Raw genomic sequence first — 15093 nt, 5'->3', positions numbered from 1 at the left:
CAAACTAGAAGATAGAACAGAAGCCCTAAAGATGGTATTAGGCCAATTAACTGGGGTGTCCTGTGAAACCATGATCCTAAACCTCCAAACCGAGGAACTAAACTCCGAGGCTTTTGGGTATACATAAGCAGCCTCAGCAGCTACTCTTTTTTTTTTTTTTTTTGGTCATTGTTGTAAATACATGTTCCTATATATCTTTCTAGTCCTCTTTAGTTCAGCCATCCTGACTACCTTGTGGTTTCCAGAATGTGCTATGTTTTCTCATGCCTCTCACTCTCTGTATGTGCGGAAGTGCCTCTATCCCAGGGAGTGTGGCCAGCCTTCCTTCTACTCTAGGCTGAGCCTACTCCTCCTGAAAGGTTTCCTGTCACCCCTGCACCTTTACTTCCAAACCCCAGGCTGCAGTGGAGGTCATCGCTGATGCCCCCTCTCTGGATCCCCATAATGTCCTGCCATGCCATTTTGTCATATTTACATTTTCTGCTTACATTCCCCAGCCAGGCTGTCAGATTTTTTTGAGGTTACTGGGTAGTGTTTGTAATAGTTGGTGTCTCTACAGTACTGGCACCTGTTTGGGGTTTAATAACTATTTACTGAATAAGAGAAGAGTTCATAAGAGTCTATTGTTGGCGTTAAAGGTAATGCAGTTAATTCAGTAAATGGTGTAGAAGGAGAGTGTCCATCAGTGACAAAATGGTGAATAAATTACTATATATCCATATTGTGAAACAGTTTTTAGTGTCAGATTGAAATACTTTGCGTCAAGCTAGAAAGAAGTCTGTGATGTATTGTTAAGCAAAAATGCAGGAAAAAATTTTATAGTATAATACGAATATATATGTGTGTATGGGTTTGCATGTGTGTGTATGAACATAGAGAATGATACATCGAGTATGCCTTAGTATTGTACCTGACGATCAGTAGTGAAAACGTAAGCAGTGGTATCCAGAATTAGTTTTAAGACTAGATATGAACCTGTAGACAAACACTAAAGATAGGAAATAGTGTCGAAGAATATTACTTTAATGTCTTAGAAGATGTTTACAAAAATAGACATCTCTTTTTGTGTGTGCTGTGTTGAACACTTACATATGCCTAGAAATGTAAAGATTTAGGACAAAGTATTAACAGTCATAGTTTCTGAATGGCAGATGATTTTTATTTCTTCTTTTGGCTTATCTGTATTATGCAATTTTAAAAACAATGAGTGCTTCTTATTTTCACAATAAAAGTAACACTATTTCTAAGAATAAAAGTACATAAAAACCAGGACCATTTAGTTATCTAATATCCAAATACCTAAGACTTGAAAAGGCAACAATCGTATGAAGTTATTACATTATGAATCCATTTGAGCACAGCAGGTGCCACGAGACATTTTTGTTCCTTTCTTTTAGCAAAAACTGAAGGAAGAGAAGGAAGCCAAGCGGGCTCATTTGGACGGCAGGCACAACTACTTATTTTCAATTGTAGCTTCTTGTGTGGACCTGAACAAAGCGGAAGTGGAAGATGCCATTCTTGAGGGGAATCAGGTGAGATGCATTTGGATTCTCACTGTCCTGATAATGGAAGGCAAAGGAGGCCTGGATACTATCCTATTCCAGGACCTGAGCTGTATCTTAGAGAGGGGCATGTATATGTATGTCTATGTATCTATGTTATCTATCTATTTTTTAACATGGGCAGGATTCCATTCTGACTCTGCACCGGTCGTGGAATGTGCTTAGTGCTTGCCAGCTGTCAGGTTGAACAGGGGAACTTACAATTGTCATTTGAATTCCATAATTCTGACAGCATTATCTGTATCTCTCTACATCCAGTGGAGCTGGGCTTAGGTGCCATTATGGAACCGAAGGTTGGAGGACAGACTCTCCTTTCAGGTGCTAATTTATCTCTTTGCATTCAACCTGTTTTAACCTGGGAGCCTGAATCATGTTGTAGCTTCCTGGCTGTGACTTTGATTGGTCAACTGAATCTGGTTTATTTTGTTCCAGACCTTGACTTCCATTTTCTGCCATGATTTCCTCCCAAAATCAGGGGTCTGATTTGTTTGGTGATTTGTGTTGGGAAGGCCAGAATATGGGAAGATATAATTTCCTGAGCAATAACTAAGGTGTACTGGAGCCCTATGATAATTCCTAATTTTTTTTTTTTTTAATGTTATTTGGCATTAAAAAAAAAGGAAGGAAGAGAGCCCTTTTCGTTGACTGGAGAGCCATACTGCCGCTAATTCTTTTCAGTGGTAGGCTGGTAAATGTTGAATAACCGCTCTAGGCCAGGAGCAGGGTACTGGTTTTTAGTGTTTGCTAATTCCTGTGGTGTAAATAGTCCCACCATGGCTGATTTCAAGCTGTCAACATGGTGTCACTGAACATAGATTTGGAAACAATGCAAAGTTGGCTTAGTTCCTTCCTGTTGGGCCACTCTGGGTGGGTTAAGTAGGAATCAGTGGAACCAGTAAGGGCAGATAACGGTAGGATGAATCACTTGGGAGTTAAGGAATGTCCTTCTCATTTTCCTTGTCTTTCATCATTACTAGCATTTACTGAATGTGTGCCATGTGTTAGTCCCTGTCCTAAGTGAGTTATATATATCTATTCTTTAAATCATTGCAATACCAGGAGATACATAGTATTATTCCTCCCAAAAATGAGGACATAGAAGGAGACAGGGTTGCATAGTTGATTCAACCTCGAGGAGATTGTGAAATGTTTAACTGCCATTCAACCCTGCTTCCCAATTCAGACAACTGGATTTGGGGTAATGCAGATGGAATAAATGACCAAAAGTTCAGGACTGTAGGAAACTCAAGACCTGACTTACAAGCAGGCTAGATGGGGAGCAGGTGTAATACTGACCACAATGGAAGCACCTCCTTTACCAGATTCTTGTCTTGGAAGTTCATCTTATTGAGTCTACCCTCCTCATCTTCATAGCACCTGTGATCAATGAAATTTAACAGAGAAAATAGGATAACTTGCTTTTCCTTCTGATAACGGTTTAACATTTTATCTATAGCATGGTGGTAATTGTAAAGGGTTTATTTTCACACATAAGTTTTCAGACTAGATTTTATCTTTTTCTTGCCACATGAATTCAAGCTGTGCTATTGACTATTTGAAGAAAGTGTCTCAGTCGGTGGGAGGCCATTTGGCAGAACTTTAAGACAGACAGTGAACCTTATGGATGGGACTAAGTTCCAGGTTGTTATTGGAATGCGTGTTCCATATTCATACATGTTTTCATGCCAGTTTTCTGTGATTATTGTAATTTACTATTAAATTACAATAGGACAACCAATGTTCTGGACCGGGGTTTTTATTATTTTTTTTAGAAGCTTCTATTTATTTTACTTTCAATGTGTCAAGTACTCTACTAGGAATTTATTTGCATTATTTATATCAAAAATAGAGTAACCCCAAAGCTTGGTGTTATTATCTCTACTTCACAGTTGGGAAACAGAGGTTTGAGGAGGTGAAATTACTTGCCCAGTGTAACAGAATGTGTGAAGGGAAGAATTGAGGTTTAGATTTGGCTGGATTTTGAAAGGTTTGCATGCTCTGTTTCTTTTTCTGATCTACAATTGACTAAAAAATGAAACACTTATCTATATTTATATCTGCTTTCAACAGCTCAATACTTGAGGAAAATTAGCAAAACTGGAAGGAGAATTCCTTTTCAAATGTGAATATAGAGCAAATATTTCTGTAGCTAATTGAATTACTTCTTCGAATCGAATCTTTAATATGGTGAGATATAATAAGAGCATTCAAATTTTTCATGGTTTTTACATTGAAAATAATATGTTCCTTTATATCTGGGATGCTGCCACTTGTGTTTTAGTTTGTTGTACTGTGGTGGCTTGTGTGTTGCCAGGATGCTGGGAGCTAAGCCACTCGTGTTTCAAATACCAGCAGGGTCACCCATGGTGAACAGGCGACTAAGATAGACTGGAAAGAAGGACCCGGTGATCTTCTTCAGAAAAAAATTGGCCAGCGAAAACCTTATGGATACCAGTGGAACATTGTCTGATATAGTGCTGGAAGATGAGCCTCTCAGGTTGGAAAACACTAAAAATATGGCTGTGCAGAGCTGCCTTCTCAAAGTAGAGGCAACCTTAATGACATGGATGAAGTAAAGCTTTTGGGCCCTGTACGTAGACCAAGAGGCACTGGTTTAAATAGAACAAGGGGGTACTGTGAGGTTCAAAATCAGGAAAGGTGTACGTCAGGGTTGTATCTTTTCACCATACTTACTGAATCTGTATGCTGAGCAAATAATCCGAGAACCTGCACTATATGAAGAACATGACATCAAGATTGGAGGAAGACCCATTAATGATCTGTGATATCCAGATGACACCACCTCGCTTGATGAAAATGAAGAGGACTTGAAGTACTTACTAATGAAGATCAAAGTCCACAGCCTTCTGTATGAATTACACCTCAATATAAAGAAAACAAAAATCCTCACAACTGGACCAGTGAGCAACATCATGATAAACAGAGAAAAGATTGAAGTTGTTAAGGATTTCATTTTACTTGGATCCACAATCAACACCCATGGAAACAGTAGTTAAGAAATGGAAAGTTGCATTGCATTGGGCAAATCTGCTGCAAAAGACCTCTTTAAAGTGTTGAAAAGCAAAGATGTCACCTTGAGGACTAAGGTGCACCTGACCCAAGCCATGGTGTTTTCAGTCACCTCATATGCATGTGAAAGCTGGACGATGAATAAGGAAGACCAAAGAAGAACTGATGCCTTTGAATTGTGGTGTTGGTGAAGAATATTGAATATAGCATGGACTGCCAAAAGAAGGAACAAATGTGTCTTGGAAGAAGTACAACCAAAATGCTCCTCAGAAGCAAGAATGGTGAGACTGTGTCTCCTGTACTTTGAACATGTTGTCAGGAGGGATCAGTCCCTGGAGAAGGACATCATGCTCGGTAAAGCAGAGGGTCAGTGTAAAAGAGGAAGACCTTAAGGTGATAGATTGACATAGTGGCTGCAGCAAGGGGCTCAAACATACTACTATTGTGGGGCTGGCGTAGGATCCAGCAAGCTCTGTTTTGTTGTATGTGGAGTCACTATGAGTTGGAATTGACTCAATGGCACCGAATGACAGCAATGCTATCAAAGCTGATTTAAATAAAGATTCTGATTCAGAACAAAGTCATTGATTTTCCTTTTCTATTCCCTAGATTGAAAGAATCGATCAACTCTTCGTGGCTGGAGGTCTCCGTCACCTCGTGTTTTACTATCAGGATGTGGAGGTTGCAGAAACAGGTATCTGGTGTGACAGAACCCAGGAATGTGTGGTTAGCGGTATCCTAGGGTGGCAGGAAGCAGAAAGCCACTGTGAAAACTGACCACGTCTCTGACCTTTCACCTTGTCGGGGGAGGTGGGGAGCAGTGAGGTGCGGTGGGCGTGGCTTGATGGAAGAGGTTCTGTCACCAACCTAAGAGGACAGAAAATGGTGGATATTTAGCCTAATTTTAATTGGGATGTTTTGTTTTCCTTATCACGCTATGTTGGCAATGAGGGAGGGAATAGTAAAGTAGTTTATACTTTGAGGCTTCCTTTTATTAGGTACTAGTTCATTCTATGTAATTATGTTCTTTAACTTCTTACAGGCATCTGTTTCTTGTCTCTATATGGCATTATTTCTTTTTAACATAGAAATTATTGTCAATGAGTATAACTCTACTTATCCAGTTAGATATCACACTGTGTATGTTTTTGACTTACTTTAATTAGTAGTATTCAATAACAGGTTTATTTGCTTTCACTTAAGATACATTTGCAAATCTTCGTGTGGGATCACTTGGCATATCCCCTTCTACTTTAAGTGGGTTGATATAACTTTAAAGCCCAAACTAGGAATGTAAACAGATATATTATGATTACATTAAAATATCGTATGCATCCTCTCATGATTCTTCCAAAAAAAGGGAAAACAGTTACTGTTCCTGGCATGTAGCATGACAGTGCTTTTTTGTTTAAAAACTGAGAAAATTATGGACGGATACTCTAAATGACTGGCGTTTCCCCAAAGTTATCAATTTGATATTTTGTGCTTAGAATGTTCATGACAGTTTGAGTGAAAAACCAAAACAAAATGGAAGTTTTTATCTATCCCAGATTGAAAAATATAAGCTCAAATGAAATATCGAGTTCATCCATGAGCTATGCACTGGGGGAAGTTGGCTTTCATGTTTAAGGCTCACATTGAACAAGAAGGACGCAGAGCATGCAAACATAAATGCAACTTTTTAATTGTTTTTTTCCACTCTCCCCTTAAACCTTTCCAGTGGGGGTAGCTTGTCTCCTGCCCTTGGATTAAAATTCAGGGAATCCTATGACTTTTCTAGACATTCTTAGATAATAAATATAACTATGGTCTCTTCAGAATTCCTGGGCTGTGCAAACAATTAACATGCTTGACTGTTAACTGAAAAGTTGGAGGTTCAGTTCCACTCAGACGTACCTCAGAAGAAAGGTCTGGTGATCCACGTCCAAAAAATCAGCCATTGAAAACCTTAAGGAGTACAGTTCTACTCTGACGCACATAGGGTCACCATGAGTTGGAGTCAACTTGATGGCCACTGGTTCTACTGGCTTACACAGTCTACTTTCCACACCTGTGGGCTCCACATCCACAGATTCAGCCAACTGTGGATTGAAATATGCGAAAATAAATGTTACGTTGTTGCTGACGTGTACCGTGTAGTTAGGCCTGAGATGGTTACATCAGCACTGAACATGTACAAACTTTTGTTTGTCACTGTTCTCCAAATAATACAGTTTAACAATTATTTACATAGCATTTACATTGTATTAGGTATTATGAGTAATCTAAAGATGATTTAAAGTATATGGGAAGATGTTTGTAGGTTATGCAGTATGCAGATACTACATCATTTTATGTAAGGGACTTGAGCATCCGTGGATTTTGGTATCTCTGGGGGGTCCTGGAATCAATCCTCCTCAGATACTGAGGGACAACTGTAGTCTCTTCAAATTACAAACACAGTCTTCATTCAGAAATTAAAAATGTCTAGTCCTTGTTAAATCTTCTCCCATCCCCCAGCCATGGCTACTTAAGATTGATGCTTGTGGTGGGAGAGGACGATGTGGTCATTTTCTGGTGCCCCAACTTCTTCTATTCCTGGTCCCCATCATGCCAAACTTAGTTTCTGGCTGTGTCAGGCTTGAAGTGAGTGGAGCGAAGAGAGGTAAGGGTTGGTAGGAGAGTTTTTCCTCGACTAGCCACTGTCGTAGTTGGCTGACCTCACCGTTTCTGGGCTCACTGTCTTGTGAGCATCCTGGTAGGGTCTCCAGAGATGGCCCTGGGGACATTTGGTTGCACATCCCATGGCGGTACCTTGCCCTCCCTATGGCCATTGCCCTCAACCTCTGTACTTTTAGTAGGTTACATCATACCAACTCACTCTGTCCCACCATCTCTTTATCATTCCTCTTCAACATGATTCAAAATGGCTCCAGGATGGCCCTCTTTTCAGTGGGGCCCTCACCTGGTTCACTAGAAACATGTTTGCATCTTGGCCCTGCCATATAGGGGTGTGTGGTTATCTCCAGGTTCACCACAGTTTCTCTCTTTCTGCCTTGTTGCCCATTGGCTTTAGAATTCTTGGGGACGTGTCATATACCAGTCCATCTTGTCCCTAGACTCCAGGGGACACGTACCAGGCTCCTTAGGTGATTGAGTTGAAGACCCTGTTTCATGACTAGGGTGACCAACCGATCTGCTCTGCCTGAGATTTTTCCGGGTTTTAGCGTTGACAGTTGGGTGTCCTGGGAATGATCACCCTGTTCTTTTTTTTTTTTTGAATTATTCTTTTTTAAAAAATTTTATTTTATTTTGGTTAATATATACACAGCAAAGGATATACCATTTCAACAAATTCTACAAGTACAATTCAGTGACATTGTTTACATTCTTCAAGTTGTGTAGCCGTTCTCTCTGTCCCTTCCCAAATTATTCCACTACCATCAACATATAGTCACTGCTACCTAAGCTTCTCAACTTACTGTTTGAGATGCTGTTGTCAGCTTGATCTATATAGATAAATCCTTGAAAGAGCACAATGTTTGGGCAGATATACTTTACTAATTAAGCTAAACTGTTGTTTGTTCAAAACAGACTTCAGGGAAAAATTTTGTTTTCAAGTTTAACATTTAATGACTATCTCAGGAATAGGTTTGAGTTTTCATCCAGCCTCAATGGCTCCAGAAGGTCTGGTTTCCACTGAGAATTTGAGATCCTGTTTTGTTCTTTTTTTCTCTCTCTTCTGATCAACATTCTTCTATTGAACAGTAGATCAAAACATTCAGTAATGGTGCAGAAGGCAGATGTTTATAGTAATCCCCCTGTTCTTGACCTGAGGTCAATAATGATCACCATATTCTTGACCAGAGGTCAAAGTGAAAACTCTTCATACCTCTCCCCTTTGCACAACATAGCCATTTTCACAAAATCATTCCTCAGCCTGTACCCTCCGACCTGTTTATATTCTGATGTAGATGAGACATCTGATGAATTCTAGGACATCGAGTGAAACTTTTGTAGGATTTTTTTTTTTTTAACCTTGAAACTCTGTTTTCTGATATCTATCAAAAAAAAATTTTTTTTTTTTTTTTTATCATATCGTGGTGCCTTCGCTGAAACTTCTAGTCTAACACTGTATTAATTGTGAGATCCAGGTGATAGGAGTCAGGATACAAGTTTGAACGAGCCAGAGGGAGGTCACTGTCAAAGCCTAGTCAAAAGTCTCTGGCCCAGCACCATGAGGAGGAAGAGCCCCAGAGGGAGGATTCTTCCAAGAGGCTCTAATTCCAGGATCTTAGGATTCAACTTCAGGTCCACCCTCCCCATTTCCTTCCTTAGCACCTTCTCCCACCCCAGTCTAGTTGAGCTACCAATTCATTTGGAGATTTAAAACTTTCTTGTGCAGATAAGAACACAATGCAATAGCTCAGAACACACTGTGTGCTTGAATGAGCCACTCAGTGAGCTACATCCTTGGTTAACCAAAAATGAACTTTCAAACAATACTAGTAACCGTAATGTTTATTGAACTAGTATTTTTATGTGCTTTTCTAAGAGTCTTTACGTGCAGTAAGTCATTTAACCCTCACAATGATCCCAGATGAAAGATTGTAGTGGTAGTATTCCCATATATTTAGGTGAGAAAACTGAGACACGGAGAGATTAAGTAACTTGCCCGAGAGCCATGGCTGAGAAGTGTAGCCCAAGATTGAAGTCCAGGGAGTGTGACTCTAGATCCAGCACCATTAATCACGATGCTGTCCTGCCTCTGTGTGGGGAAGTAGAAGTCATGAGTTTTGTAGTCAGAGCTGGTGTCTAGTATTGCCTCTGCCACCTGTTGACTGTCTGGCCTGGGACAGGTCACAGCTGCCTAGGGTTGTTGTGAGTTTTAATAATGTCGACAGGTTAGCAGAAGGCCTAGCACACAGCATGTGCCTATATATGATTTCTCCTCCCTCACCCTTTTCTCACTGCCCCTTTGAAGATCCACTGCAGGTAAACTAGTTGCCATCGAGTCAATTCCTTCTCAGGTGTCAGAGTAGAATGGTCCTCTATAGGGTTTTTAATGGCTGATTTTTTGGAAGTAGATCACAGACCTTTCTGCCCAGGTGCTTCTGGGTGGACTTGAACTTCCAATTTTTGGTTAACAGCCAAGTGTGTTAACCATTTGCACCACCCAGGAATTCCTTCCACTGCAGATGGAGACCACTTTTGTAGGCCCAGGAAGCATCTGGCCTGGACCAAAGTATCAAGCAGATACTTTTAAATCACTTTAGGGCTCAGGCTACTGATTGTCCAAGTTATGGACCCATCTAGGGCACATGGATGCGTCAGCAGTGACAGGATTTTAGCAATGAAACTTCTTTCCAAGAGGCGATCAGTGTAGACTGTAAATAGCATTTCTGAAACTAAAATCTTTTGCATTTGTAGGACAACTCACCCCTTCAGGAGGGGTAAATCTTGCTTCTGGAAAGATTACGAAACCCAAGGTGTTCGTGACCGAGGGAAAAGATGTTGCTCTTACTGGGGTATGTGTGTTCTTCATCAGGACTGACCCTTCCAAAGCCATCACTCCTGAGAACATCCATCGGGTAAGGGGCAAGATCAATTGTTTACACAAAATTACCAAAAATTACAGAAAAAATTACCTTAGCTTGTACAGAAAGTCATCTCTCACTGTGGAAACTGCCATTGTGTACAATCATAATATCTAAAGTTACTTTCAAAGAAGTGTGTGTATATATATATATATGTGTGTGTGTGTGTGTGTGTGTGTGTAGCCCTGGTGGTACAGTGGTTAAGAGCTCAGCTGGTAACCAAAAGGTCGGTTACCTTAGTCAGCTTGTACAGAAAGTCATCTCTCACTGTGGAAACTACCGTTGTGTACAATCATAATATCTAAAGTTACTTTCAAAGAAGTGTGTGTATATATATATATGTGTGTGTGTGTGCGTAGCCCTGGTGGTACAGTGGTTAAGAGCTCAGCTGGTAACCAAAAGGTCGGCAGTTCAAATTCACCAGGTGCTCCTTGGGAACCCTATGGGGCAGTTCTCCTCTGCCCCATGGGGTCACTATGAGTCAGAATGACTCGATGGCAATGGGTTTTTGGTTTTATATATATATATATGTGTATATACACATACACATTTAGTATTTAAAGCAAGCAATTAAGAGGACATTTTCCTTAAATCTGTTGAGTAAGAGAATATTCAACTTATTAACCAAAATTGATATAACATTACACCTGTGTATATGAGTATATGTGGATAACAATGAAGTCTTTCTTTTTAAGGAGAATTCCCCATACATAATTTATTTAATGGTATATTTGATATGCTTCCAGTAAGATTTCTAAAATTGATATATAACTTAATTTTTTTATTGTGGAAAGTACATCTGTACAAGTTCTCTTCTGCCCTCAGTTTTCTTGGGGCAAATAAACTGGTAAATAAACTGCTTTTATTTTGGTGATTGCCATTTAGAGTATTATCAAATTTATTTCATAGCCAGTAATAATAATTACTGAATAAGTGATGAATTAAAATTTAGAAAGGACCTGGCAGCCATGTGGCCAGTTAAGGTAGTTTTGACCATAAAGGGCTTCCTAACTGCTTTGCAGGAAGTGTGCTTTAACATGCTAGACACTGCTGACGGGGGCCTCCTAAACAGCATGAGACGCTTGCTCTCAGACATCTTCATTCCTGCTCTCAAAGCCACGGACCATGGCTGGGGTGAGCATGATGGTCTTCAGGAAGCGTCCAGCATCCGCCAGGACTTCCTGTGCTCTCTGGAAGGCTTTGTGGGTGTCCTGTCGAGTGCTCAAGAGAGTCTGAAAGAGAAGGTAAGAGTGAATAAGCTGTTTTTTTAAAAAAATCATCAAATGATGAACAAATATAAGATACACATGTGTGATACTTGTTGTTGTTGGGTGCTGTTTAGTTGATTTCAACTGACAGGGACCCCACGTGACAGAGTAGAACTGCCTCATAAGGCATTTTAGGCTGTAATTTTTACAGGAGCAGATGGCCAGGTCCTTCTCCCTTGGAACCACTGGGTGAGTTTGAACCAGCAACCTTTCAGTTAGCAGCTTAGTGCTTAACCGTTGCACCACCAGCGTTCCTTGATACTTCTCTTAGCTGATCTTAATTTAGCCATCTTGCAAATCTTGAAAAAAATATGTAGGCGTTTTTATTGTACCCTGAGGGGTGGTGATAACTAGATTTAAATCTGTAAAGTTTGTAGTAATAAATGCATTCGGGGATTTCATGCAAATGTTGATAGTGACGTTGGGTCGTATCACATGTTTGGCTTCAAAGGGAAGTGTGTGAAGCACTTGTGGTATTGCTGTGCACCCTAGAGTGAGAGGAATGTGAAACTGGAGTGAGCGTGTGTGTGCATGCACACGTGTGTGTGCACGTGTGTGCGTGTATGCGTGTGTGTGTGCACATACATCTGTGGCGGGCAGTGGGTAGGGGTGAAAGGAAATTCTCAGAGATGGGAGAAGGAGGAAAGAATCGTCTGGGAGAAGGTGGATTGGCTGTGTGCTTGAGCCAGTGACCGAAACAGCCCGTAAGTTTGGCAAATGTGAGATTCAAGTTCTGTAAAATTCACATTACCTTCCACAGGCCTGTCCTATAGGGTCGCTATGAGTCGGAAGTGACTCCACGGCAGTGGTTTTTTTTTTTTTTTGGTTTACTGTAGGCATGGTGGTGGAGTGGTTAAAGTGCTCGGCTGCTAACAAAAAATATCGGTGATTTGAACCCCCAAGCTGCTCCACAGGAGAAGATGTGACAGTCTACTTCCATAAAGATTTACAGCTTTGGAAGCCTAATGGGGTGGTTCTACTCTGCTTTATAGGGGTCATTATGAGTCAAAATTGACTTGACGGGAGTGGGTTTGGTTTTTTTGTGTACCACAGGCCTGGAGTCCCTGGGCGATGCAAACAGTTAATGCCCCGGGCTGCTAACTGAAAGGTTGGCAGAGGCAACTTGGACGAAAGACCTGGCGATCTACTTCTGAGAAATCAAACATTGAAAGCCCTGTGGAGTATAGTTCTACTCTGACACACACGGGGTCGCCGTAAGTTGGGATTACTTGATGGCAGCTGGTCACCATAGGCTTAGGCTTGTGATTACTTGGGGTAGAGGGTGGATGCTCACTGGTGTGTGTGTGTGTGTGTTTGGGTGAGAGAGGGAGAAAGAAAAAGAGAGAGAGAGAGAAGATAAGGGAACAACTAGAAGATCAAGCACAAATAGAGATAGTGAATTGGATCCTATGGTAATGATGACAATGTAACACTCCCCCTCTCCAGGGAATACTGAGACTTACTGGAGTATTGAAAGAGCCACGGTCCCACAAAGTTGAGAGCTCGGCTGCTAACTGAAAGGTTGATGGTTTGAACCTACCCAGCAGCAGCTCTACAGGAGAAAGACCTGGTGATCCGCTCCTGTAAAGATTACAGTCTAGAAAACCCTATGGGGCAGTTCCGCTCGGTCACATGGGGTCATTAGGAGTTGAAAATCATCTCAACAGCACCTAACAACAATAGCAATTGGGATATTAGAGGCAGGGAGCATTAGGCTTTGAAGAAATGTGGAATGAGGGAGTTGAGAAAATGTTATCCAGGCGAGGACAGGATGATTCCAGTTCACACCTGAGTGGTATTTGCTATTAACCATGATGCAGGCAGACAGTGATGAGTAGGCTGGACCAGATGAAATTGCTGGCATTCTATCTAAGCAGTATTTTTATTTGGGTCCGCTTCACATTGTAATGCCAGGAGCAGTTGCCATTGAGTTGATTCTGGTTCATGGTGACCCCACGCATGTCACAGTAGAACTGTGCTCCACAGGGTTTTCAGTGGCTGATTTTTTAGAAGTAGATTGCCAGGCCTTTCTTCCAAGACACCTCTGGGTAGACTCGAACTGCCAACCTTTTGGTTAGCAGCTGAGTATGTTAACCGTTCACACTACCCGGGACTCCACTGGGATGGATACCTATAGAGGAGGGAGGCAGAGCCAGCTACTTCATGAAGCCCAGGCCCCACTCCTGTAAGCCGAGGAGAGCCCCAGGAGACGTGGAGAGTAGAAGGTGCAGTGTGGGAGAGGTTGCGCCTGCTGGGTTGGATCCTGAGGATGAGCAGCAACATGGAGGAGACTGGAGGGTCCTTCAGGCTGGGGAGCGGTGTGAGCAAAGGCACAGGGGAGTGGAGGTGTGTGCAGCCCAGTGGGTTCACTAGAGCTTGATCAGAGTGCAGCAGAGAGAGACCCAAAACGGGAACCAGACCCAGGCAAGGCAGAGCGGTGTCCGCAGCCTAAGGCAGACAGGGCTGTCACAGGGCCTGGCCTCAAGTAATCACATCTGAGCAGGGTGGGCTTGGGAAGCAGGACTTGGGACCATTGGAGCTGAGGGCTGGCAGGGCTTTGTTAGAACCTCAAGGGCGGAAACCCACGATCTCGAAGTGGATGTCCATATGGGCTTGTGGGTTGTGCCCCCTGCAGCGGGGCCTGGCAGGTGGCCCTCCACTGGTTTCGAGGGAGTAGAGTGTGAACCCAGCATCTGACATCCTCCACGATTCAACCAGCATCTTCCACCATGGTCCTTGGCTGTGTTGGAGAGTGAGGAATAACCACACCTCTTTGTGCTGGTTGTGAACCAATAGATAAAAATGTTAGCTTTATTGTTGGTAAAGCTGGATTGGGCTTAAGGTGTGAATTCAGAAATTGACAGTGGGCTATGAGGTGTACCTTCACCAGAATGAAAACATCCTAACCAAATACCGAGGTCCATCTGGTGATTCAGCGTATCGTTATTGTTGTTGTTACCTGTTGTGCAGTTGGCCCTGAACTTATGGTGACCCCATGCGCAACGGAGTGAATAGAATTGTTGTGGTTTATAGTGTTTTCATTGGTTGATTTTTGGAAGTAGATCACCAGGACTTTTCTTCTTAGTCTGTATTCAGCGTATTAAAAAACCAAACCCTTTGCCGTTAGTGACCCTATAGGACAGAGTAGAACTGCCCCATAGGGTTTCCAGGGAGCGGCTGGTGGGTTCAAACTGCTGACCTTTTGATGAGCAGCCGAGCTGTTAATCATTGTACCACCAGGGCTCCCTTCAGTGTATTAACTGTGTTTAAAAATATATTATTAGGTTTCTTCGTTAAGTCAAAATGCCTCCCCTTCTCCTGAGACCAAGTGTTTGCCATTGAACTTGCTGACTGCAAGGACGTTGTTGGGTAAAGACACGGGAGTCTTTTCCTTTGCTTAGTTTCGAAAAAGAATAAATAATAGATTAGAAACTACCCCTTCTCAGGTCAATTTCCTTGAAGCTGACTGTTTTTATTTTCACGATGTGGCTGGGTAATTCCCAAATTTCCTGTGAGTTACCAGATTCTGTAATGGTCTGGTTTTCTCCCTTTTTCTTGTTCACTTTTTAGTCTTTTTTTTTTTTTTTTCTGACCAAAGTTTGACTGCAAAGTCAGTCCTCTTGAGTGGCGTGCATAATATTTAAGGGAAGATTGAGC

At 41.8% G+C, this 15093-nt stretch overlaps 1 protein-coding gene across 1 annotated transcript in view; it reads left to right on the top strand.

The window, feature by feature from the left end:
- The first annotated feature begins 879 nt into the window (after positions 1-879).
- Positions 880-15093, top strand: part of DNAH5 (dynein axonemal heavy chain 5) — a 280971-nt gene continuing 266757 nt past the window's right edge. The window contains exons 1-5 of the mRNA XM_064279684.1: positions 880-891; positions 1398-1532; positions 5202-5286; positions 10002-10162; positions 11191-11412. Of these exons, the coding sequence (XP_064135754.1) occupies positions 880-891; positions 1398-1532; positions 5202-5286; positions 10002-10162; positions 11191-11412 (615 nt within the window). The remainder of the gene's footprint in view (positions 892-1397; positions 1533-5201; positions 5287-10001; positions 10163-11190; positions 11413-15093) is intronic.

The sequence above is a fragment of the Loxodonta africana genome, chromosome 2 (genome assembly GCF_030014295.1).
Source record: "Loxodonta africana isolate mLoxAfr1 chromosome 2, mLoxAfr1.hap2, whole genome shotgun sequence".
NCBI lineage: Eukaryota > Metazoa > Chordata > Mammalia > Proboscidea > Elephantidae > Loxodonta > Loxodonta africana.
Note: the sequence above shows the minus strand (reverse complement) of the source record. Positions and strands in the feature narration are given on the sequence as shown.